The sequence below is a fragment of the Scyliorhinus canicula genome, chromosome 24 (assembly GCF_902713615.1).
Source record: "Scyliorhinus canicula chromosome 24, sScyCan1.1, whole genome shotgun sequence".
Classification (NCBI taxonomy): domain Eukaryota; kingdom Metazoa; phylum Chordata; class Chondrichthyes; order Carcharhiniformes; family Scyliorhinidae; genus Scyliorhinus; species Scyliorhinus canicula.
The window spans coordinates 22,203,079-22,229,313 of NC_052169.1; the positions used below are offsets into that span (position 1 = coordinate 22,203,079).

Consider the following 26,235-nt stretch of genomic DNA (forward strand, 5'->3'; position numbering starts at 1 on the left):
CTCACAAGGTCGTTAAGGGTTACGGAGCCAAGATGGCCGACTGAATTTTCAGATACAGATCAGCCATGATCAAACTGAGAGAAGGAACAGGCTAGAGGGGCTGCATGGCCTCCTTGTGTTCCTTTTTTTCACCATTCGATCCAATTCCAGCCTAGGTTGCAGGGATAATAGACTCCTCGCTCTCTGCTAATTGCAAGAATCAGGTGAGGAGTGAGCTTGGGAGTTCTCAACGTCATTCCTTGAGCTCCCGGTCGACGGAACAAAAGTCCGATTAACCCAATAGAAAATTCAAAGGACTCCCAAGTTTGACAATGGGATGGATTGGGCGGCGTAATAACCCCTACGAAGCCCAGGGGGGGGGGGTACCCTGACTGATCTCCCCGTGGGACTCGTGGAATATGAGCTTCCCCGCCCGTGGGCAGAGGCTGGGGCCCATAAGAACAAAGTATAAAGGCCGGCCCTGACAGGGACCAGCATGTCGATTGCCCAATGGGACTTACTCTGCGTATTTACTACCATAGGCAAATTTCTTGTGGCCGTGAAGAAATCATGGTTCACCCTATGGTTCCGCTTCCTGGGTCTTCAGAAGCAGCAGACACTTTGGCATTACCAATTTTAGAATTGGATCTTTAACACTTTCTTTCACCGATGTTTGACTGGAAAAGCACAAAGAGAAATTGGCTCTTACCTGAGATTCTGAGGGAAGGCAATGATGTGGCTATAGGAATGTTTTCAACTGTAAGAGAGAAACAGATGAGATTTCATTCAAAACATTGGAAGCAGCTGACTAATGTGTCTGGGGCAGGAGCATCAGAAAGCGCATTTGTCAAAGTCAGAACTAATCAGGCTATATGAAATGAAAATCGCTTATTGTCACGAGTAGGCTTCAATGAAGTTACTGTGAAAAGCCCCTAGTCGCCACATTCCGGCGCCTGTCCGGGGAGGCTGGTACGGGAATCGAACCGTGCTGCTGGCCTGCTCGGTCTGCTTTAAAAGCCAGCGATTTAGCTCAGTGAGCTAAACCAGCGCTTATATGAATATAGATTTAGTTTTTTTAATGGGGCATACACATAAGCAACCCCGTTTGATTGGGACGCCATCTACCACCTTCAACATTCACTCCCGCCACCATCAACGCACAGGAGCAGCCGTGCGCACCATCTACAAGCAGAAACTCACCGAGGCTCCTCAGGCAGCACCTTCCAAACCCACGACGGCTGCCATGTGGAAGGACAAGGGCAGCAGATGCCTGGGAACCCCACCGCCTGGAGGTTCCCCTCCAACCGACGGGCCATTCCCACTTGGATGCTTATCGCTGTTTCTGCATTTTCACTGGGTGGAAACTAACAGCACAGGCTGACTACACGAACTGCAAATGGTTCAAGAAGGCAGCCCACCACAAAATTCCCCAGGCCATCTAGGGATGGGCAACAAATGAGAGTGATGTTCACACGCAAAGAAAGAATAAAAAGAATAGTTCAGCAACTAAGGTAGACGATAGTCAGGACGCCAAAGCACTTAGTGATGCAGTGGGGAAGGTAACAATGAGAAAGGAGAGTACTTGCAGGCAAGGAGATGGGTTGAAGTGTGTATACTTTAATGCAAGAAGCATCAGGAATAAGGTGGGTGAACTTAAGGCATGGATCTGTACTTGGGACTACGATGTGGTGGCCATCATGGAAACTTGGATAGAAGAGGGGCAGAAATGGTTGTTGGAGGTCCCTGGGTATAGATGTTTCAACAAGATTAGGGAGGATGGTAAAAGAGGTGGGGGGTGGCATTGTTAATTAGAGATAGTATAACAGCTGCAGAAAGGCAGTTCGAGGGGGATCTGCCTACTGAGGTAATATGGGTTGAAGTTAGAAATAGGAAAGGAGCAGTCACCTTGTTGGGAGTTTTCTATAGGCCCCCCAATAGCAGCAGAGATGTGGAGGAACAGATTGGGAAACAGATTTTGGAAAGGTGCAGAAGTCACAGGGTAGTAGTCATGGGCGACTTCAACTTCCCAAACATTGAGTGGAAACTCTTTAGATCAAATAGTTTGGATGGGGTAGTGTTTGTGCAGTGTGTCCAGGAAGCTTTTCTAACACAGTATGTAGATTGTCCGACCAGAGGGGAGGCCATATTGGATTTAGTACTTGGTAATGAACCAGGGCAGGTGATAGATTTGTTAGTGGGGGAGCATTTTGGAGGTAGTGACCACAATTCTGTGACTTTCACTTTAGTAATGGAGAGGGATAGGTGCGAGCAACAGGGCAAGGTTTATAATTGGGGGAAGGGTAAATACAATGCTGTCAGACAAGAATTGAAGTGCAGAAGTTGGGAACATAGGCTGTCAGGGAAGGACACAAGTGAAATGTGGAACTTGTTCAAGGAACAGGTACTGCGTGTCTTTGATATGTATGTCCCTGTCAGGCAGGGAAGAGATGGTTGAGTGAGGGAACCATGGTTGACAAGAGAGGTTGAATGTCTTGTTAAGAGGAAGAAGGAGACTTATGTAAGGCTGAAGAAACAAGGTTCAGACAGGGCACTGGAGGGATACAAGATAGCCAGGAGGGAACTGAAGAAAGGGATTAGGAGAGCTAAGAGAGGGCATGAAAAATCTTTGGTGGGTAGGATCAAGGAAAACCCCAAGGCCTTTTACACATATGTAAGAAATATGAGAATGACTAGAGCAAGGGTAGGTCCGATTAAGGACAGTAGCGGGAGATTGTGTATTGAGTCTGAAGAGATAGGAGAGGTCTTGAACAAGTATTTTTCTTCAGTATTTACAAATGAGAGGGGCCATATTGTTGGAGAGGACAGCGTGAAGCAGACTGATAAGCTTGAGGAGATACTTGTCAGGAAGGAAGATGTGTTGCGCGTTTTGAAAAACTTGAGGATAGACAAGTCCCCCGGGCCTGACGGGATATATCCAAGGATTCTATGGGAAGCAAGAAATGAAATTACAGAGCCGTTGGCAATGATCTTTTCGTCCTCGCTGTCAACAGGGGTGGTACCAGAGGATTGGAGAATGGCGAATGTCGTGCCCCTGTTCAAAAAAGGGAATAGGGATAACCCTGGGAATTACAGGGCAGTTAGTCTTACTTCGGTGGTAGGCAAAGTAATGGAAAGGGTACTGAGGGATAGGATTTCTGAGCATCTGGAAAGGCATTGCTTGATTAGGGATAGTCAGCACGGATTTCTGAGGGGTAGGTCTTGCCTTACAAGTCTTATTGAATTCTTTGAGGAGGTGACCAAGCATGTGGATGAAGGTAAAGCAGTGGATGTAGTGTACATGGATTTTAGTAAGGCATTTGATAAGGTTCCCCATGGTAGGCTTATGCAGAAAGTAAGGAGGCATGGGATTTTTTTTTTTTTTTCATAGTGGGAAATTTGGCCAGTTGGATAACAAAATGGCTAACCGATAGAAGACCGAGAGTGGTGGTGGATGGCAAATATTCAGCCTGGAGCCCAGTTATCAGTGGCGTACCGCAGGGATCAGTTCTGGGTCCTCTGCTGTTTGTGATTTTCATTAACGACTTGGATGAGGGAGTTGAAGGGTGGGTCAGTAAATTTGCAGATGATACGAAGATTGGTGGAGTTGTGGATAGTGAGGAGGGCTGTTGTCGGCTTCAAAGAGACATAGATAGAATGCAGAGCTGGGCTGAGAAGTGGCAGATGGAGTTTAACCCTGACAAGTGTGAGGTTGTCCATTTTGGAAGGACAAATCTGAATGCGGAATACAGGGTTAATGGTAGGGTTCTTGGCAATGTGGAGGAGCAGAGAGATCTTGGGGTCTATGTTCATAGTTCTTTGAAAGTTGCCACTCAAGTGGATAGAGCTGTGAAGAAGGCCTATGGTGTGCTAGCATTCATTAGCAGAGGGATTGAATTTAAGAGCCGTGAGGTGATGATGCAGCTGTACAAAACCTTGGTCAGGCCACATTTGGAGTACTGTGTGCAGTTCGGGTCACCTCATTTTAGGAAGGATGTGGAAGCTTTGGAAAAGGTGCAAAGGAGATTTACCAGGATGTTGCCTGGAATGGAGAGTAGGTCATACGAGGAAAGGTTGAGGGAGCTAGGCCTTTTCTCATTAGAACGGAGAAGGATGAGGGGCGACTTGATAGAGGTTTATAAGATGATCAGGGGAATAGATAGAGTAGACAGTCAGAGACTTTTTCCCCGGGTGGAACAAACCATTACAAGGGGACATAAATTTAAGATAAATGGTGGAAGATATAGAGGGGATGTCAGAGGTAGGTTCTTTACCCAGAGAGTAGTGGGGGCATGGAATACACAGCCTGTGGTAGTAGTTGAGTCGGAAAAGTTAGGGACCTTCAAGCAGCTATTGGATAGGTACTTGGATTAGGGTAGAATAATGGAGTGTAGGTTAACTTCTTAAGGGCAGCACGGTAGCATTGTGGATAGCACAATTGCTTCACAGCTCCAGGGTCCCAAGTTCGATTTCGACTTGGGTCACTGTCTGTGTGGAGTCTGCACATCCTCCCCGTGACTGCGTGGGTTTCCTCCGGGTACTCCGGTTTCCTCCCACAGTCCAAAGATGTGCAGGTTGGGTGGATTGGCCATGAAAAATTGTCCAAAATTCTATGATTAACATAGGACAAAAGTTCGGCGCAACATCGTGGGCCGAAGGGCCTGTTCTGTGCTGTATTTCTCTAAAAAAAAAATGTCCACTGGTTAAGACCAGAGTCAAAAAAAGCACAAATGAATTTCATACCTTATAGATTTAGTGCAAATCAGAACCTTTACACAAAACATTTCTTCTTTGATTTGTGGTGAATGTTACAATAATCCAGAGGAATGGAACATTTCTTAAGAGTTCTAGTGGCTGGTGTCAGTCAGCATTAACCTCGGAACCAGACACAACATTATTTTTCTGCAACAGTAAAGCCCAATTTCTCAGCTCAGCACCTTTAAATCCGTTATAAGACGGCTCAGATAACCTCAAAAGCCTCCTGCTCATTGCTGTCTCAAACTTAAATGAATAGAACCCCTCTGACATTTTCATAAACCGCACAGCGGAAATAGTTTGATCCTCTCTAACTTTCACTGGCAGCCTGCTGATAATTAGCATCGAGCGTCCGTCGTACCAGTGTGAGAAAGGGAGAGAGAGAGATGCCAATCCCATTGCCATAAAGCCATAAAAGATAGGAGCAGAATTAGGCCATTCGGCCCATCGAGTCTGTTCTGCCATTCATCCCCATTCCCCTGCCTTCTTCCCATAACCCCTGATCCCCTTATTAATCAAGAACCTATCTATCTCTGTCTTAAAGATTTGGCCTCCACAGCCTTCTGCAGCAAAGAGTTCCACAGATTCACCACCCTCTGGCTGAAGAAATTGCTCCTCGTCTCTGTTTTAAAGAATCGTCCCTTTAGTCTGAGATTGTGTCCTCTGGTTCTAGTTTATCTTACAAGTGGAAACATCCTCTCCACGTCCACTCTATCCACGCCTCGCAGTATCCTGTAAGTTTCAATAAGATCCCCCCTCATCCTTCTAAACTCCAACGAGTACAGACCCAGAGTTCTCAACCGTTCCCCATACGACAAGCTCTTCATTCCAAGGATCATTCTTGTGAACCTCCTCTGGACCCTTTCCAAGGCCAGCACATCCTTCCTTAGATACGGGGCCCAAACTGCTCACAATACTCCAAATGGGGTCTGACCAGAGCCTTATACCGCCTCAGATGTACATCCCTGCTCTTGTATTTTAGCCCTCTCAACATGAATGAAATGAAATAAAAATCGCTTATTGTCACGAGTAGGCCTCAATGAAGTTACTGTGAAAAGCCCCTAGTCGCCACATTCCGGCACCTGTCCGGGGAGGCTGGTACGGGAATCGAACCGGGCTGCTGGCCTGCTTGGTCTGCTTTAAAAGCCAGCGATTTAGCCCAGTGAGCTAAATCAGCCCCTAACATTGCATTTGCCTTCCTACTGAACCTGCACGGGAAGAGAATCTTGAACCTGCCAAGTGGCAGCCAATTTGGGCACAGCACTCCGACATGCAACAACGATAACGGCCAAATGGTCCGTCTTATCTTAACGGGGACTGAAGGTCAGGAGATTGCAAAGATTGTGACTCTGCAAAGGAACAAGGACAGCATCGCCCTGCTGAGCACCATGGGAAAAACATGCGGCCCTGGTTGCATGTCCTGACCGGTCACCTCTACCCCGAATCTCAGCGAGGTGTCAGAACTGGAAGATCCACAATTGACGCGGTCGTCCCAGTCCGGCAGTCACGAGAGAAATGCCGCCAACACGGAGAACGTTATATATTGTCTTCATCAATGTCACTAAGATATTGACCCATGTGAGCGAAGGCAATCTATTAAAGGTGAAGAGACATAGCTGTCCTCCCAAACTGTTCACCGTGATCGCCCCTTTCCGTGACAACACAAAGGGTATGGTTAACTATGACAGGGCAACATCAGACTCTTTGAGACTGGCAGTGATGCCAATTAAGGCTTTGTTCTGGCACCAATACTCTTTGGCATAGTTTTCTCTTTATTTCAGTCATGTGCTTTCTGGTCATCTACAGGGAGTGTCCACTCCCCACACACCGGGGGGCGAAATTCTCCCATTAGGAGACTAAGTGCCGACACTGGAGTGAAAACCGGGCCTTGGCGCTATGTCAAAGCGGTGCCGCGTAAATTACGCGGCCGGCCGCACATAAATGACATCACCCGCGCATGTGCAGGTTGGCCGGCGCCAACCCGCGCATGCGTGGTTGCTGTCCTCCCCGCGGGCGCAAGACATGGAGGATTGATCTTGCGGGGCGGCGGAGGAAAATGAGTGCGTCTTTTAGAGACGCCGGCCCGCCGATCGGTGGGCACCGATCGCGGGCCAGACCTCTACTGAGCGCCCCCCCTGGTGCTCGATCCTCCCCCCCCCCCCAGGCTGCACACGCAGCGTTCGTGCACTGTTCACGCCGGCAGTGACCAGGTGTGGTTGACGCTGGTGTGAACCCGTCGGATTGGGCAGGCCACTCGGCCCATCTGGGTCGGAGAATCGCCGCCCGCCCGTTAGAAACGGCGAGCGGCGATTCTCCGAGTGGCCTGTCGTGAAACGTGGCGCGCTGTTTTGGGGGGAGGTGGGAGAATCGCGTGCGGGTGCCAGGGCGGCGTGGCGTGAATCGCCCGGCACTCCCGCGATTCTCCCACCCGGCGTGCGGGTCGGTGAATTGCGCCCCAGAACTTTCAGAAAGCTGTTCAGCTTTGCCTGCCTGAGATCTAACACGTACATCCATCACGTTCTCGTCAGAGAGTCCCTCTATGTTGATGATGCTGCATTAACATTCCAAACCTTAACACCATCAACCGTACTGACTCCCTCACCCCTGTGAAGTGTTCGGTTTGATCATCAGCAGCAGAAAGGTAAAGGCCGTGTCCCAAGATGTTGCCGTACCGTCAATTGTCACCACTGACAACGTGACACTGGAGGTTGGTGCCAGGTTCACATACCTAGGCTCCACAATCACCAGCAATCTATCACTTTATGCTGAAATGTGCACACACATACATCACAAAAGCGGCAGCTGTTACGCCCAAGCTGAGGAAGAGAGCGGGGGACAACTTGACTGAGAATGCCAAACTGTATCCTCAGCACACCCTCGGCAGTGGCCAGGCAGTAGAAGAGGCTGAACAGTTTCCACCATTGCTGCCTCCGACGTATCCTCGAAATATGGGCCTCACGGTAGCATGGTGGTTAGCATCAATGCTTCACAGCTCCAGGGTCCCAGGTTCGATTCCCGGCTGGGTCACTGTCTGTGTGGAGTCTGCACGTCCTCCCCGTGTCTGCGTGGGTTTCCTCCGGGTGCTCCGGTTTCCTCCCACAGTCCAAAGATGTGCGGGTTAGGTGGATTGGCCATGCTAAATTGCCCGTAGTGTAAGGTTAATGGGGGGATTGTTGGGTTACGGGTATACGGGTTACATGGGTTTAAGTGGGGTGATCATTGCTCGGCACAACATCGAGGGCCGAAGGGCCTGTTCTGTGCTGTACTGTTCTATGTTCTATGTTCTATCTCTTAGTCGGACAATGTCACCAACTCAAAGGTACTGGACATGTTAATTCTATCAGGACGCACTCATTGCTAAGCCAACGGCATATTCTCTCTGACGCGGCCACATTCATTGGATGAATGATAGCGGTGTACCCCAAGGTCTTTTCTGCTGTAAACTAGCCACTGGGTCTGGATCTCCTGGGTAGCAAATTACTCCATGCTTGTAGCTCCATACCACTGCTACAAGGAGACCCAAGTGAGGTGTGAAGGTGCCGGACATTGACACTGACGACTATGAGACAGTCGCTGATGGCTGTGGAGGATGACCGCCTGGAAGGACATGAGAAGAGGTGAGGAGAAATGAAAAGCTCAACTGTCACGGAGAAAACAGAGGCCGGTGAATCATCCTCCTCAGCCCACCATCTTCCTCTGCTGCAAGTGTGACAGGGACGGCCAGGTCAGAGTGGGAGCTCCTGAGACACACCGAGCCATCCTCGGTGACTGGGACTGTACTCGTTGGAATTTAGAAGGATGAGGGGGGATCTTATAGAAACATTTAAAATTATGAAGGGAATAGATAGGATAGATGCGGGCAGGTTGTTTCCACTGGCGGGTGAAAGCAGAACTAGGGGCATAGCCTCAAAATAAGGGGAAGTAGATTTAGGACTGAGTTTAGGAGGAACTTCTTCACCCAAAGGGTTGTGAATCAATGGAATTCCTTGCCCAGTGAAGCAGTTGAGGCTCCTTCATTAAATGTTTTTAAGGTAAAGATAGTTTTTTGAAGAATAAAGGGATTAAGGGTGTTCGGGCCGGAAAGTGGAGCTGAGGCCACAAAAGGTCAGCCATGATCTCATTGAATGGCGGAGCAGGCTCGAGGGGCCAGATGGTCTACTCCTGCTCCTAGTTCTTATGTTCTTACTCTCAACGTAGAGCTGACCACAACGGCGTAAACCGTCGCCTTACAAGACCGAAGTCTACCAATGATTAAGGGTTAAATATTGGCCATGACTCTGAGGAAGACTGTCATACTCTTAATCCGAAAGAGTGGCAAGGGAGGTTTTACACTTACCTCAAGGGGACAGAGTGGGCTTCGCGATACCCCAAAAGGTAGCACCACCGGCAGAGCAGCACTCCCTCTAACTGTCTCCCTGCCTTTTTATTTAAACACATGTGTGTGTTAAAATGGCTTTGTGTAGAAGCCAGTATTGCGCTGTAACCCTGCAGACCTGGGCGCTATTCACCCTGGACTTGCGACATGAGGGACCTTCTGACTATAACTGGACTCAATTCAGTTTCTGGGCCCCAGTCCGGATTAAAATAAAATGCTCCCCGCTCTCCTCGATGAACACTCCATTTTATAGATATTAATGTGGATGACACTTTGGGTAGCATGGTAGCATGGTGGTTAGCATAAATGCTTCACAGCTCCAGGGTCCCAGGTTCGATTCCCGGCTTGGTCACTGTCTGTGCAGAGTCTGCACATCCTCCCCGTGTGTGCGTGGGTTTCCTCCGGGCGCTCCGGTTTCCTCCCACAGTCCAAAGATGTGCGGGTTAGGTGGATTGGCCATGCTAAATTGCCCGTCGTGTCCTAAAAAAGTAAGGTTAAGGGGGGGGGGGTTGTTGGGTTACGGGTATAGGGTGGATACGTGGGTTTGAGTGGGGTGATCATTGCTCGGCACAACATCGAGGGCCGAAGGGCCTGTTCTGTGCTGTACTGTTCTATGTTCTATGTACACTCTCTGCCGATGATAGAATAATGATTATTCTATTGAATGGGAGGAGTAGGGATATAATAATAAGGCACCATAGAAATCAATCCAGTTACCAGTCATTACTGCCATAACATCTTTAGAATAGTCCTCGCTTTCAACTTGATACCAACGCTACATTTTTTTGTTCCAACCTCTCATGCAAGGATCGAGGGAAAATAAGTCAGAAGTGAGTCAGTGCAAGATGGTCTAAGTACATTGCTGGAGTTTGGCTAAGGGAGAGTTATCTAGGCCCACTCCGATGTTACTTGGGAAACGCATTGTGACAAAATTCCAGATTATTGATACTTAGAATCATTGTCACGAAGCAGAGGAATCACGGAGCTCGAACCTGATTGATGGTGAGTTCCAGGATATACGATGCATTTCTGAGGGAGTTACATCAGTACATTTAGAGAAAGGAATGTGTTGATAAGGTTAGAAGAGGAAGAAGGACAGAAGGTTGGCGTGGAACACAAACGGCAGCTGAATAGCCTGTTTAACATACCCTGGGCGAGTGCACGGTCAATTCCAGCCTCTCAGGCCCCGGGGTCACAGCGCAAATGTATTAACCAACAATTCTTAGAAAAATACCTGAATTCTTTGGCTCTTGGCTGCCCACTAATTACAGTCACCAGGTTTGTAAATTCAAACACAATTATTGTTCACTTATAACAAGAACTATAATGAAGTATGCAGCAAATCCAACCTGTTAACTAATATCTAATTCCTAATTCCCCACTTCAACTTGCCCCCCCCACCCTCTACACACACACAAGACAGACAAACACAGAGGGAAAGAAAGGGGTATAAATCATAAGCAAAAGGAAAAATATACTGTGAGATTCTCCGTCAGTGGGATCCTCCGTTTCGCCGGCAGTGCACCCACGCCCGCAGGCTTCCCGACGGCGTGGGTGGCCACAATAGGAAGCACTGGTTGCAGGAATGGAGAATCCTACTGCCGGTGGGATGCGCTACACCGGAAAATCGGGCTGGCGGGACAGACAATCCTGCCCATAGTTTTTGCTTCAGATAGTGGTTTCCAGCACCTTACTCCTCCTCAAAACCTGCTTTCAGGTCCTGGCTTTTATTGTGAATTCTTTCAGGTCTTTGGAGTTCTGGAAGTACAGCACTGACAAGCTTTCTGCAGGGACATAGTAAGTCCTGGCACTTTGTTTGCCGACTGTAATAGCTCGCCTTTGGGTAGATTCGTTCACGTTCTCTGCAAGTTTAGAAATATACTCACAGTTTTTCTGGAGAAACCGCAGAGGAGCGAGAGGGAGAGAGAGAGAGAGAGTGAGTCACAGGACTTTCTCTCTGTGCTGCCAGGATTTTCCTGATACTCCTCCGGACTCCGAAAATCATTCCACTGGGATAGGAGCTAATCACCACCTGTTACGTGGCAGAGTGCAGCCTTTTTGTTCAATTCATTGGCCACCAGCCAATCAATCAAACTCAGTCTGATCTCAGTCTACCCTCTGATTCTAGTTTCTCTGCTGTTTGGCCTTTCACAGCTTTTGTTTTCTCTGGGGACTGCCATTAGCACTCTGTTCCCTTGGTTTCTGTGGCCATTAGCACTCTGTTCCCTTGGTTTCTGTGGCCATTAGCACCCGGTTTCCCTGGGTTTCTGTGGCTATGACTCATCTTTCATTCTCACTCCACAGTATAAATATTTCCCACTTTCTCTGTCTGTTAGCTTTGACAAAGAGTCATCGGACGCGAAACATTCGCTCTACAGATGCTGCCAGACCTGCTGACATTTTCCAGCATTTTCTCTTTGCTTTCAGATTGAAAAATGAAAATGAAAATCGCTTATTGTCACGAGTAGGCTTCAATGAAGTTACTGTGAAAAGCCCCTAGTCGCCACATCCCGGCGCCTGTCCGGGGAGGCTGGTACGGGAATCGAACCGTGCTGCTGGCCTGCTTTAAAAGCCAGTGATTTAGCCCAGTGAGCTAAACCAGCAGTAATTTGTTTTGAATCAAACTCAGCCCCCCCCCTCCATCTCATTCCCTGGTGCCGACAAGTCTGAAGCTCCTGTTTAGACTGTCTATCCTGCAACTTCTGAATCCTGCCTTAAAGACACATGTCCATTAATCACCCATAAATCAAATATAATCACGGCATAATTAAAGAAAGGAGAAATAAGGGAATAAATAGAAAGGACCCTTACAAGGTGCGGTAAATTCCATACATTTCTGTGACCGTTAGCGACAATGCCACTCCAGTATTTACCTACGCTCATATCAGCCGCAGAACTCCAGCATTCCTGTTTCCGATCATTGGCAACGGAACACAAGTACGTCCCATGGTGTCTCATCTCAACCGTGGATATCTAGGCACAAAGAAAATCAAACGTTCGTTTATCAGTGCATCCGACACAACCACAGCATCTAACTCGCCACAGTTCAGTGACCACACCTCTGCAGGTTCGATTCCCAGGGAGGATATCTGTTGATGTCCATGTGGAGGGTCCGGGCCAACAGGTAAAAGTTTCCTACTTGGGGAGCACGGTAGTTAGCATAAATGCTTCACAGCTCCAGGGTCCCAGGTTCGATTCCCGGCTGGGTCACTGTCTGTGCGGAGTCTGCACGTCCTCCCCGTGTGTGCGTGGGTTTCCTCCGGGTGCTCCGGTTTCCTCCCACAGTCCAAAGATGTGTGGGTTAGGTGGATTGGCCATGCTAAATTGCCCGTAGTGTCCTAAAAAGTAAGGTTAAGGGGGGGTTACGGGTATAGGGTGGATACGTGGGTTTGAGTAGGGTGATCATTGCTCGGCACAACATCGAAGGGCCTGTTCTGTTCTAAGAGAATTCTAAGAGCTACGGTGGCGCCCAATGCTCAGTTTCCTCGAGCAGCCTTTTTGACAATTTCTAATAACGAGTAGGCAACCGTAGGAAGGGCCACGGGAATGGATGGAAGGCGCGGATTAAGCTTCTGGGAGCACAGAAAGAGGAGGCGGCCGTTCGGCCCCTCAAGCCTGTCATATTATTCAGGGAAGGATTCTCCCGCCTCCCAGCCGCGTGGTTCTCGGCAGCGGAAGGCGGCGCGCCGTTCGCTGGAGGCGGGGTTCACCATCGACGCCACCCCACGGTGCCGGGAAACCCACGGGCGGGGGGGTGCAGTGCCAGCGGGACTGGAGATTCCCACCGCCAGCCTGGGAATTCCCGCCTCGATATTTCAAAAATTATTTCCTGCCCCGCATGGGATCTGGGTGTCGCCGGTAACCCCAGCCGCTGGTGCACAGCCCGAACTGCCCTTGAACTGAGAACCTTGCTTGGCCATTTCAGTGAGCGGTGAAGAGTCAACAATATTCCGATGGATCTGGAGTCACGTGTAGACCAGGCCAGGCAAAGATGGCAGATTTCCTTCACCGAAGGTCGGTGGAGTTGTGGATAGTGCTGAAGGATGTTACAGGATACAGAGGGACATAGGTAAGCTGCAGAGCTGGGCTGAGAGGTGGCAGATGGAGTTTAATGCGGAAAAGTGTGAGGTGGTTCACTTTGGAAGGAGTAACAGGAATGCAGAGTACTGGGCTAATGGCAAGATTCTTGGTAGTGTACATAAATCCCTGAAAGTTGCCACCCAGGGCTGTTAAGAAGGCATATGGTGTGCTAGCCTTTATCAGTAGGGGGATTGAGTTTCGGAGCCACAAGGTCATGCTGCAGCTGTACATAACTCTGGTGCGGCCGCTCCTGGAGTACTGCGTGCAGTTCTGGTCACCACATTATAGGAAGGATGTGGAAGCTTTGGAAAGGAGATTTACTAGGATGTTGCCTGGTATGGAGGGAAGGTCTTACGAGGAAAGGCTCAGGGACTTGAGGTTGTTTTCGTTAGAGAGGAGAAGGCTGAGAGGTGACTTAATAGAGACATATAAGATAGTCAGAGGGTTAGATAGGGTGGACAGTGAGAGTCTCTTTCCTCGGATGGTGATAACCAACACGAGGGGACATAGCTTTAAATTGAGGGGTGATAGATATAGGACAGATGTCAGAGGCAGTTTCTTTACTCAGAGAGTAGTAGGGGTGTGGAACGCCCTGCCTGCAACAGTAGTAGACTCGCCAACTTTAAGGGCATTTAAGTGGTCACTGGATAGACATATGGATGAAAATGGAATAGTGTAGGTCAGATAAGCTTCAGATGGTTTCGCAGGTCGGCGCAACATTGAGGGCCGAAGGGCCCGTACTGCGCTGTAATGATCTATGTTCTATGTTCTAGATGGAGTTTTACAACAATTAACCATTGTTTCCCGGTCATTACTGAGACTAGCGCTTTCATTACAGAGTTATTAATTCCTAGCGTTTAAATGCCACCTGCTGCCATGGTGGGATTTGAACCCATGTCCCCAAGGCATTAACCAGGGCCTCTGGATTGCTAGCCCGGTGACATTACCGCTACGCCATCATCTCCTTCGCAGCTTAGAAGTTCATGGCTGAGGTATCGTAACTCTGCCTGCCTCAGATCCATTTCCCGCAATGATCTATCAATCCCAACGTGCGGGCGGCGCAGTGGTTAGCACTGCTGCCTCACAGCGCCAGGGTCCCGGGTTCGATTCCCAGCAGGGTGACTGTCTATGCGGAGTCTGCACGTTCTCCCTGTGGGTTTCCTCCGGGTGCACCGATTTCCTCCCACAGTCCAAAGATGTGCAGGTTAGGTGCAATGGCCGTGCTAAATTGCTGATAGATGTGCAGGTTAGTTGGGATTACGGGGATAGGTCAGGGGGGTGGGCCTAGGTAGGGTGCTCTTTTGGGGGATTAGGTAGACTTGATGGGCCAAATAGCCTCCTTCTGCACTGTAGGGATTCTATGAAAATTTTCAAATGACACCCCAGCCGAACAGCATTTTAAAGCAGCAGGGTAGCATAATGCTGCAATTGTACAAGGTGTTAGTGAGGCCACACCTGGAGTATTGTGTTCAGTTTTGGTCTCCTTACCTGAGAAAGGACGTACTGGCGCTGGAGGGTGTACAGAGGAGATTCACTAGGTTAATCCCAGAGCTGAAGGGATTGGATTACGAGGAGAGGTTGAGTAGACTGGGACTGTACTCATTGGAATTTAGAAGGATGAGGGGGGATCTTATAGAAACATTTAAAATTATGAAGGGAATAGATAGGATAGATGCAGGCAGGTTGTTTCCACTGGCGGGTGACAGCAGAACTAGGGGACATAGCCTCAAAATAAGTGGAAGTAGATTTAGGACTGAGTTTAGGAGGAACCTCTTCACCCAAAGGGTTGTGAATCTATGGAATTCCTTGCCCAGTGAAGCAGTTGAGGCTCCTTCATTAAATGTTTTTAAGGTAAAGATAGATAGTTTTTTGAAGAATAAAGGGATTAAGGGTTATGGTGTTCGGGCCGGAAAGTGGAGCTGAGTCCACAAAAGATCAGCCATGATCTCGTTGAATGGTGGAGCAGGCTCGAGGGTCCAGATGGCCTACTCCTGCTCCTAGTTCTTATGTTCTTATAGTGGTTAGCACAATTGCTTCACAGTTCCAGGGTCCCAGGTTCGATTCCCAGCTTGGGTCACTGTCTGTGCAGAGTCTGCACATTCTCCCCTTAGGACTGTTTCCTCCCACAATCCTAAGATGTGCAGGTTAGGTGGATTGGCCATGATAAATTGCCCCTTAGTGTCCAAAATTGCCCTTAGTGTTGGGTGGGGTTACTGAGTTATGGGGATAGGGTGGAGGTGTGGGGTTGGATAGGGTGCTCTTTCCAAGAGTCAGTGCAGACTCGATGGGCCGAATGGCCTCCTTCTGCACTGTAAATTCTATGAAGGTTTCAGATTCCCACCTTTTCGATTCCACAGAACCTGTGTATATTCAGCTTGCTTTTTATTCGGCCAGTTCCTTAAGGAGTCTGGCCAGAAGTTGCACCCCACTCTGTTTTTTTAAATCTCTGAGTGCATTAAACATCCTGGAGCGTGTTGTGGTGGAGTGGAGGGTCGGGTAACAGATTGGGGAACGTTGCCACATCGTGCTGCTCATTTGGAGACAGGTGTAGACAAAATTGGCAAAATGTCCTCCTTCTGCCTCGCAACAATTCAGTGATTCTGGGGTTCCCATTTGGAGTATTGTGAGCAGTTTTGGGCCCTGTATCTAAGGAAGGATGTGCTGGCCTTGGGAAGGGTCCAGAGGAGGTTCACAAGAATGAACCCTGGAATGAAGAGCTTGTCGTATGTAGGAGCGGTTGAGGACTCTGGTTCGGTACTTGTTGGAGTTTAGAAGGAATTTCTTCGGCCAGAGGGTGGTGAATCTGTGGAACTCTTTGCCGCCGAAGGCTGTGGAGGCCAAATCACTGAGTGTCTTTAAGACAGAGGTAGATAGGTTCTTGATTAATAAGGGGATCAGAGGTTATGGGGAGCAGGCAGGAGAATGGTGGGGTGGGATTACGGGGATAGGGTGGAAGTGTGGGCTTGGGTAGGGTGCTCTTTCCGAGAGCCAGTGCCGACTCGATGGGCCGAATGGCCTCCTTCTGCACTGTTAATTCTATGATTCTATGAATGGGGATGAGAAACATATCAGCGATGATTGAATGGTGGAGCAGACTCGATGGGCCGAGTGGCCTAATTCTGCTCTTACGGTCCAAAGAATCAAATAATTAAAAAGACGAAAGGAACATTGGCCCTTTTATCTGGAGGACCAGAAGGCAAGAGGGTAGAAGTAATGATTCAGCTATACATAGCCGTGGTTAGACTATTGAGCAGTGAGCGCCAATCATGGGAAGGATATATTGACCTTGAAGAAGGAGTGCAATGTGGATTTACCAGAATGATACCTTTGCTGGTCCAAGGGCTCTGCAAGAAGGAGACAATATACAAACTAGGGTTTTATTCCCTGGAATTTTGCAGGTTAAGGAGTAATTTCACCCAAGTTTTCAAGCAATCAAGGGAAACAGAACAGGTAGATTAGGAGATTCCTACAACTTGGAGTCCAATAACTGGAGTTGGAGTTTTTAGATTTCAAAATAGAAAACACTGAAAGGGTGTTAAAAGTTTTGAATTCCCTTCTGTAAATCACAACTGATGTTAGTTCAATGGTACATTTGCAATTTGAGATTTTTTAGATCTTCTGTAGTCTACGGGCAGCACGGTAGCATTGTGGATAGCACAATCGCTTCACAGCTCCAGGGTCCCAGGTTCGATTCCGGCTTGGGTCACTGTCTGTGCGGAGTCTGCACATCCTCCCCGTGTGTGCGTGGGTTTCCTCAGGGTGCTCCGGTTTCCTCCCACAGTCCAAAGATGTGCAGGTTAGGTGGATTGGTCATGATAAATTGCCCTTAGTGTCCAAAATTGCCCTTAGTGTTGGGTGGGGTTACTGGGTTATGGGGATAGAGTGGGGGTGTTGACCTTGGGTAGGGTGCTCTTTCCAAGAGCCGGTGCAGACTCGATGGGCTGAATGGCCTCCTTCTGCACTGTAAATTCTATGATTCTAAAACTATGATTCTGAAGGTATTAAGGGACATGGAGCAAAGTTGGGGAGATGGAGTTGGGCTGCAGGTCAGCCATGATCGCACTGGATGGCTGAACAGGCTTGAGGGACTAAGCAGCCTGCCCCTGGTGCTCTGTTCTGCTATCTTCCAACACACCAGCATTGAAGCAGTTCCACACTCCCGTTCCGAATCCCGATTATAGTGGTCTGAAGTTTTGGCAATCGCGCAAAACACGCGGGATTCACCCGTCCGCCCAGTATTCACAGTCATCAGTAGTTCAAGTCAGTGGGGTAGCACAGTGGTTAGCACTGTTGCTTCCCAGCTCCAGGGTCCCAGGTTCGAATCCCGGCTTGGGTCGCTGACTGTGTGGAGTCTGCACGTTCTCCCCGTGTGTGCGTGGGTTTCCGTCCGGGTGCTCCGGTTTCCCTCCCACAGTCCAAAGATGTGCAGGTTAGGTGGATTGGCCACGTTAAATTGCCCGTAGTGTCTAAAGCGGTTTGGAGGGTTACGGGGATAGACTGGAGGTGTGGGCGTTAGTAGGGTGCTCTTTCCAAGGGCTGGTGCAGACTCGATGGGCCGAATGGCTTATTCTGCACTGTAAATTATCACCCCCCCCCCGCCAAACAATATTCCAACATTGGGACTATTCATATTCTCCAACATTGTCGCGAGGAATTAAGGGCTACGGGGAGAATGCTGGTAGGTGGAGTTGAAATGCCCATCAGCCATGATTGAATGGCGGAGTGGACTCGATGGGCCGAATGGCCTTACTTCCACTCCTATGTCTTATGGTCTTATTGCAACCACGAGCCAATCAAATACTCCGGCACCCTTCAGTATTGCAGCTTTACACCAATCAAATGCTCTCCCACCATTCAGCGCTGCACTCCAGACCAATCAAATGCTCTCACCCTTCAGCTCTGGACCAATCAGTCGGTCTTGTGCCGATCAGAGCCGTGACAGGCAAACCACACACTCAGGCTGCGTTCAGACCAACGATTGCTCTTTCCAAGGGCCGGTGCAGACTCGATGGGCCGAGTGGCCTCCTTCTGCACTGTAAACTCGATGATAATTGCCCTTGCATCCATTTGGCATCAATCCGTTTTAACTTACCGCCAATTCTGCTTTCGTTTGGTGAGGTAACTGAATGCCATTTCTGTACCACTGGTATTTCGGAGCAGGAACCCCGAATGCGACACACTTCAAGGACGCTCGCTGGCCGACTTTGACCCTCAAGGGTTCAGGCTGCAGTCCAATCACCGGCTCTCCCTGCCATCTGTGAGGTAAGGCTGCTATCGGGGTACACAAAAACAACGCTTATAAAGAAGGGCAAAATACCGTGGGTGCTGAATAAACGCACTGATTCTGGTGTTGCCGCGTGAAACAGTCAACCTTTCCCATTGTTTTCCAAATAACGGAGGTGCTACAATGTAGTCAGACAGAGGAGACTCCAATATGGCTGGGGAAGATGAAGAACCAGCTTATGGTGGGTGTACTCGTTTGAGTTTAGAATGATGAGAGGGTGAATCTTATTGAAACATACAGGATGCTGTGAGGCCTGGATAGAGTGGACATGGAGGGATGTTTCCACTTGTAGGAAAAACTAGAACCAGAGGGCACCAGCTCAGACTGAAGGGACGATCCTTTAAAACAGAGATGAGGAGGAATTTCTTCAGCCAGAGGGTGGTGAATCTGTGGAACACTTTGCCGCAGAAGGCTGTGGAGGCCAAATCACCGAGTGTCTTTAAGACAGAGATAGATGGGTTCTTGATTAATAAGGGGATCAGGGGTTATGGGGAGAAGGCTGGAGAACGGGGATGAGAAACATGATTGAATGGCGGAGCAGACTCGATGGGCCGAGTGGCCTAATTCTGCTCCGATGTTTTATGGTCTAAGATGCCGCAAGGGACTTACGGGGGTGGGAATGATTATCTTCCCTGTGACGCTCACGGAGTACGAGCTCTCCCGTTGAGGGACGGGGGAACTTCATTAACCTTTGTACAAAACTAAGGCACCAACCTTCGAGATAGGGCAGCATGGTAGCATTGTGGATAGCACAATGGCTTCACAGCACCAGGGTCCCAGGTTTGATTCCCGGCTGGGTCACTGTCTGTGCGGGGTCTGCACGTTCGTGGGTTCGTGTGTGCGTGGGTTTCCTCCGGGGGCTCCGGTTTCCTCCCATAGTCCAAAGATGTGCGGGTTAGGTGGACTGGCCGTGATAAATTGCCCCTTAGTGTCCAAAAAAGGTAAGGTGAGGTGTGGTTACGGGGAGAGGGTGGAAGTGTGGACTTAGGCTGGGTGCTCTTTCAAAAGGGCCGGTGCAGACCCGATGGGCCAAATGGCCTCCTTCCGCACTGTAAATTCTTTGATTCTGTGACCAGAAAAGGAACGAGGGATGTGTAAATACCCCTATTGTAAACAAATACATTCTTTATTTTACTCGGTGAAGCCCCGCGTATTTATTAAACTGGGACAAATGGAAGGGGAGTTACCCCAATCTTCAGAGACCTCCGGGCCGTTAGTCCTTAGGCAACACTGGTGAAGATGACCCCTCATTTGGGGGAAAAAGGCAATTGAGCGTTCCCCCTCAAAAATCAGAAGCGAAGCAAACAAACGCTCGAGCCACGAGAAGCCAGAGCAGTAACTAATGACCCCCCACGCTTCACCAAGCAGCCGCTAATTCCTACCCGATAACCAATTGTAAATGAAAGAGCCATTACCGGATTTGATACAATGAACTTTGACCTTTGCCCAGTCGCTGAACACACAGCGGTTCTGCTGATCATTCACGCGGCAGACGTAGATCCCACTCCTCCTCTCATTCACCAGTAGCGCCGGCTGGGCGGCCCCGGAGATCTGTAACCAAGGGGGGGGGGGGGGGAAAGCGGCTTAAAAATAGGCAAAACACTTCGAAAGACCAACTCTCTCCACCGTCAATGGGGTGTTGCCATCAATCACTTCCTTCCCTGCTCCCCTGCCCAATCCTAAGGTGGTCGAGGATAAGTACATAGAACATACAGTGCAGAAGGAGGCCATTTGGCCCATCGAGTCTGCACCGACCCACTTAAGCCCTCACTTCCACCCTATCCCCAGAACCCAATAACTCCTCCTAACAATTAAACTCCTCCGTACAATTTAAACAGTTTTCTCATTGAAACGTAGAAGATACTGAGAGCTGGACGGAGTGGACAAGGAAAATGAAATGAATGAAAATCGCTTATTGTCACGAGTAGGCTTCAATGAAGTTACTGTGAAAAGCCCCTAGTCGCCACATTCCGGCGCCTATTCGGGGAGGCTGTTACGGGAATCGAACCGTGCTGCTGGCCTACCTTGGTCTGCTTTCAAAGCCAGCGATTTAGCCCAGTGTGCTAAACAGCCCCTGTTTAGCATTAGAGGGCGTTTCCACTAGTACGAGAGACTAGAACCTGAGGGCACAATCTCAGACTAAAGGGACGATCCTTTAAAACAGAGATGAGGAGGAATTTCTTCAGACAGAGGGTGGTGAATCTGTGGAACTCTTTGCCGCAGAAGGCTGTGGAGGCCAAATCACTGAGTGTCTTTAAGACAGAGATAGATAGGTTCTTGATTAATAAGAGGATCAGGGGTTATGGGGAGAAGGCAGGAGACCGGAGATGAGAAACATATCAGCCATGATTGAATGGCGAAGCAGACCCGATGGGCTGAATAGCCTAATTCTGCTCCTATATCTTATGCTCCTCAAATCTAGCGGGGGGGAGGGCTCAAAGACAGAATGTACAGTAAGAAGTCTTACAACACCAGGTTAAAGTCCAACAGGTTTGTTTCAAACACGAGCTTTCTGAGGAAGGAGCAGTGCTCCGAAAGCTCGTGTTTGAAACAAACCTGTTGGACTTTAACCTGGTGTTGTAAGACTTCTTACTGTGCCCACCCCAGTCCAACGCCGTCATCTCCACATCAAGACAGAATGTAGACAGGGTTATTAAGCAAGTGGCAACTGGCATTTACCGAGCGTTTTTCGATGAAATGAGAACGTCCCAAGACCCTTCACTATCAAATCAATTTTTGACACAGAATATTGGGATGGGTGACCCAAAACCTTGGTCAGAGAGGTTGGCCATTTAAATGAAATGAATGAAAATCGCTTATTGTCACGAGTAGGCTTCAATGAAGTTACTGTGAAAAGCCCCTAGTCGCCACATTCCGGCGCCTATTCGGGGAGGCTGTTACGGGAATCGAACCGTGCTGCTGGCCTACCTTGGTCTGCTTTCAAAGCCAGCGATTTAGCCCAGTGTGCTAAACAGCCCCTGTTTAGCATTAGAGGGCGTTTCCACTAGTACGAGAGACTAGAACCTGAGGGCACAATCTCAGAGAGCGAGAGGGTTTTGGGGAGAACATTCCAGCGCTCACGGCGTTGGCAGCTGTCAGCAGGGGCACCCAACGGTGAAGCGATTGTCGTCCTATCTCTATTAGAAAATAAGGTGAGCCTGCCTTCTCGTGAGGCAGGAACAAACGTACCACACAAGCAAAAAACCAGGAGTTATTAGAAGATCAACCCTTGCTGTAGATGCTGCCATGTCTTCATGAACAGCGCCACTTTGAAATATACCCACGACATGTTACCAGCGTGCAGTGCATTCTTACTGACCGAGACAGATGTTCAACCGAGACAGGAATAGGTTGTTGAATTGAGTTCTCAGCAATGTTTGGAGGATGCAGGATCTGTACGGAGAGCGATCAGTCCAGCATTCTCATCATTTGATCGGGGGTTTGGGGGTGGGGGGGGGAGGGGGGGGGGGGGGGGGAAAGAGTGCATCACCTTCTCTTGAAATGAATCACTCAAATTGTCAAACCCGATGGATTTGGGAAGGATTTATTTTCAGGTCGTTAATGCCTACGTTTTCAAATGCATGAAGACAGCGTTGCTGAGTAGCTGCTCAAGTGGACGCCGGTCCCTTCGAAGACAACCACAAACAGAGCTACCTCTAACCGCAATCTCTCCTGTCACTACACACCTCAAAGGACTGTTGTGTCAGCTGGGAGCCCAGACACATCCAATCAGGATAGCTTTGGAAAGGTAAGGTCATGACACAAAATATATACAAATGGGAGAGTGGAAGATGTTGTTGAGGGGCGGAGGTGGTGGGGGGGGGGATTTTTACATCCACTGGATGCTTGACAGCACTTTCCAGCCAATTTTGAATCATAGAATTTACAGTGCAGAATGAGGCCATTCGGCCCATCGAGTCTGCACCGGCTCTTCGAAAGAGCACCCTACCCAAGGTCCACACCTCCACCCTATCCCCATAACCCCACCCAACACTAAGGGCAATTTTGGACACTAAGGGGCAATTTAGCATGACCAATCCACCTAACCTGCACGTCTTTGGATTGTGGGAGGAAACCGGAGCACCCGGAGGAAACCCACGTACACACGGGGGAGGACGTGCAGACTCCACACAGACAGTGACCCAGCCGGGAATCGAACCTGTGACCCTGGAGCTGTGAAGCAATTGTGCTAACCACTGTGCTACCGTGCTGCCCACAAGGAACACCACTGGTGGAATATAGGAACCACAGGCTCAGGGCTTCGCAGAACCAGTTTTAAAATAGTGGGCGGGATCCAATTCCGGGATTCAAGCCCCCATTTTCCGGGTGCTCTCAGTTTTCGCTGGAAAACAGCCCTCACCCTGCACCCCTGACAAAGCCGGCTCCGGTGCGATGGTGGGGAAGGTAGGCATCTCCCAGTTCCACCGCAATTTCCGTGGAGTCAGGGCGGCTTCCCTGTGCCTCGTGATTGACAGTCCGTCACGGCGGTGTCAGGGGAGTCTGCATTTGGAAATCTTTTAAAAGGCGACGTCACAAAAAGGTCTGACCCATGTCCACGGGCCCCCTCCGTTCCAGCTCATTGCCTCGTCATTGTCCCTCCACCTACCCCCACGGGCCCCTTATGGCCCCCATGCCAACTCACGGGCGCCCCATGCCAACCCAAGATGCTTCCATGCCCATTCCTCCAGTGATGTGGAGGTGTTAGACTGGGGTGGGCACAGTAAGAAGTCTTACAACAGCAGGTTAAAGTCCAACAGGTTTGCTTCGACTGAGGAAGGAGCAGTGCTCCGAAGGCTAGTGATTCGAAACAAACCTGTTGGACTTTAACCTGGTTGTCAGACTGCTTACCATTCTTCCAGTGCACAGAACCAATGAGGCATATAGTAATAATGGCACGTACTGAACTGCTCGGGATTGCGTGGAGGGGGGAGGGGGCATCTAAAATCCTCCTTTTGAAACAGAAACTGCTGTTCCTACAATCTAATAAAAGGGCCAAATCAGACAGACCATTAAAGTATCAATATCTGAGGTTTCAAACACTTCACTTCTCCTAATCTTGTACAAATAAGCTTTGAGACATTAATAAACAGAAATAATCCTTTTATGAGCCTGGGCTCCCGGCCAACCAAGCGTGTACGAGGTCACCCTGTCCGACTGAAGAGTTCTCCTCCTTTCCCGGAATTCCACAAGGACATCTTAGCCGGGGTCGTTCCAACAGCCGGGGAGAGTTGTTGATGGGGGTGGGTTGGGTGGGCATGAGTTACAATGGAGGTGGCATGGGGAGTGGGTGAGGGGGGGGGCGGGGGGTTCAGGAGGGTCGAACAGCCTTGAATAGAACTCGGTAAGTTCCAGAGAACCGAGTGGGGCCGAAACAGCCTCCCTCAGCACTCCGCCGTTCCTGTGGCCCCCTACACGCCTCTTCCAGGGTTGGCGGTCTGGACTCTGTACAGCACCCAAATTCAGAGGCCCTTTTTACCTCGGCAAGTCGGGAACCGAAAATCTGGCCCGGTGCCCCAAATTTTTTCACAGCAAACTCCCACAAGCATCAGTACGATATAGACCAGCCAATCTGTTTTTGTGATGTTGACTGGGGGATAAATCTTGATCGTGGCACCCGGGAGAACCTCCCCAGTCACATTCAAACTTGGCAGGTCTTTCATATCCACCAGATAGGGCCGAGGCCTCTTCAATGCCTTATCTGAAAGACGGTGTAATGATATGTATATAGGCATGCCAATTACATCTCAGTGTAACTCAAACACTAGAAGGCAAAACCAGTTCCCAGTATAAATATCAGACCTCAGGGAATGTAGGGTAGCTAGTGGCGAGTTAGCAGAGGAGAGGGATTGATCACAGCTCAAGAACTAGTTTAGATTAGAGAGAAGTAACATGAGGACATCATTAGTTAATACATGATGACAGAATACTGTTTAACAAACTCAATCTTACTTTATTGAGGGCAGCACGGTAGCATTGTGGAGGGCAGCACGGTAGCATTGTGGATAGCACAATGGCTTCACAGCTCCAGGGTCCCAGGTTCGATTCCTGGCTTGGGCCACTGTCTGTGCGGAGTCTGCACATCCTCCCCGTGTGTGTGTGGGTTTCCTCCGGGTGCTCCGGTTTCCTCCCACAGTCCAAAGATCTGCAGGTTAGGTGGATTGGCCGTGATAAATTGCCCTTAGTGTTGGGTGGGGTTACTGGGTTATTGGGATAGGGTGGAGGTGTTGAACTTGGGTAGGGTGCTCTTTCCAAGAGCCGGTGCAGACTCGATGGGCCGAATGGCCTCCTTCTGCACTGTAAATTCTATGATCTATTGATAGTTGTAGCTCTGTAAAGTGTGCAAACTCTCGGCAATTTAATCATTATTCGATAAAATCAGTTTTTCTTCAAGTTAGAGATTGATGGTTTCTTTATCATCAACCCATCAGACCATTCTGTATCACAAAGGAAAGAGCAACGACATATTACCACAAAGTGCAATATAACAGACAATACCTCTGCACTCCCTCGGTACTGCCGTGCGGTGCCCACCTGGGACTTTTGGTCCTCAAGCTCTGGAGTGAGATTTGAATCTGAAACTTTTGTGACTCAGATTCTACCCACTGAAGCCGCAGCTGGCAATCTGATAAAAGGCAGAGCTAGCGTGTGTGTGTGTGAAGGTGAAAGCGAGAGGGTATTTCTGGGGGGGGGGGGGGAAAAGGTCAGCGGGGACTTGACATTTTGGTTGCACACTCTGATGATGAGGGGGGGGGGGGGGGGGGGGGCGGTGGTCTCACTCGTAAAAGGCAAGGCGCAGAGTTGAGCACACTTGTTTGGAGAGGAAGGTGACTAATTGGAACAGAAGGTAGAAAACGAAAGTGCAGAACCATTTAAATGAAAATTTAGGCTTAAAAATGAGGGAGGGGAAGTTGAAGAATCTTGGTTCCAGTGCTATCTGGGCAGAATTTCTGGTTCTTCGCCTTCCTGAGAGTTTATAATCACCCAAATGTCCTCTTTAACCTCGACTCACAAAGCTTTTTTGCTCCTTCTTTAAGGGCAGCACAGTGGTTAGCACTGCTGCCTCACAGCGCCAGGGACCCAGGTTCAATTCCGGCTTCAGGTGGCTGTCTTGTGTGGAGTTTGCACGTTCTCACCCTGTCTGCGTGGGTTTCCTCCGGGTGCTCCGGTTTCCTCCCACAGTCCAAAGATGTGCAGGTTAGGTGGATTGGCCGTGATAAATTGCCCTTAGTGTCCAAAGATGTGCAGTATAGGTGGGGTTGCGGTGATAGGGCGGGGGAGCGGGCCTAGGTAGCATACTCTTTCAGAGGGTCGGCACAGACTCGATGGACTGAATGGCCTCTTTCTGTACTGTTGGGATTCTATGATTCAGACCTTTATAAATCAGTAAATCATACGAGATCTGTCACTTTGATTTTAACCCCCAGCACCCAGCGAGACCAGGATATGTGAGTCAAAGTATAGGCGACACGGGTCCAGGCAGATCACTGATCACGCGCCATTTTAACTGGAGTATAATCCAGTGTCCGAGGGCCCTTGACCCTGACAGGTAAGGGTGTCACTGACCTTCCGAATCGCGGACCGACGATCTCAATGGCCTTTTAGGAACTGGTGGCATCCAAGGTTGGAACTTCGGGGCGTTATTACCACGGCAACCCAGCACTGACAAATAGGCCCAACAAGGCAGGGGCCTTGGGACCTTACCGATTGAAAGAGTCTCCACGGCCTCGAGCTTCAACGGTGACCCCGATCACTGCTTCCCTTCCCC

General features: G+C 49.4%; 1 protein-coding gene across 4 annotated transcripts in view; it reads right to left on the reverse strand.

Moving 5' to 3' along the window:
- The window catches only part of malt3 (MALT paracaspase 3), a 242,432-nt gene that overhangs the window by 54,850 nt on the left and 161,347 nt on the right, over positions 1 to 26,235 (reverse strand). For 3 of the 4 annotated variants that reach the window (XR_005458688.1, XM_038784246.1, XM_038784244.1), the window contains exons 3-6: positions 19,886 to 20,021; positions 18,279 to 18,457; positions 11,980 to 12,079; positions 689 to 736 (exon numbers count right to left, since the gene is read on the reverse strand). Coding sequence is in view for 3 of the 4 variants with exons in the window: in XM_038784246.1 (XP_038640174.1) it covers positions 689 to 736; positions 11,980 to 12,079; positions 18,279 to 18,457; positions 19,886 to 20,021 (463 nt within the window). In the remaining variant the exon portion in view is untranslated. The remainder of the gene's footprint in view (positions 1 to 688; positions 737 to 11,979; positions 12,080 to 18,278; positions 18,458 to 19,885; positions 20,022 to 26,235) is intronic. The other variant, XM_038784245.1, reaches the window with a different exon arrangement.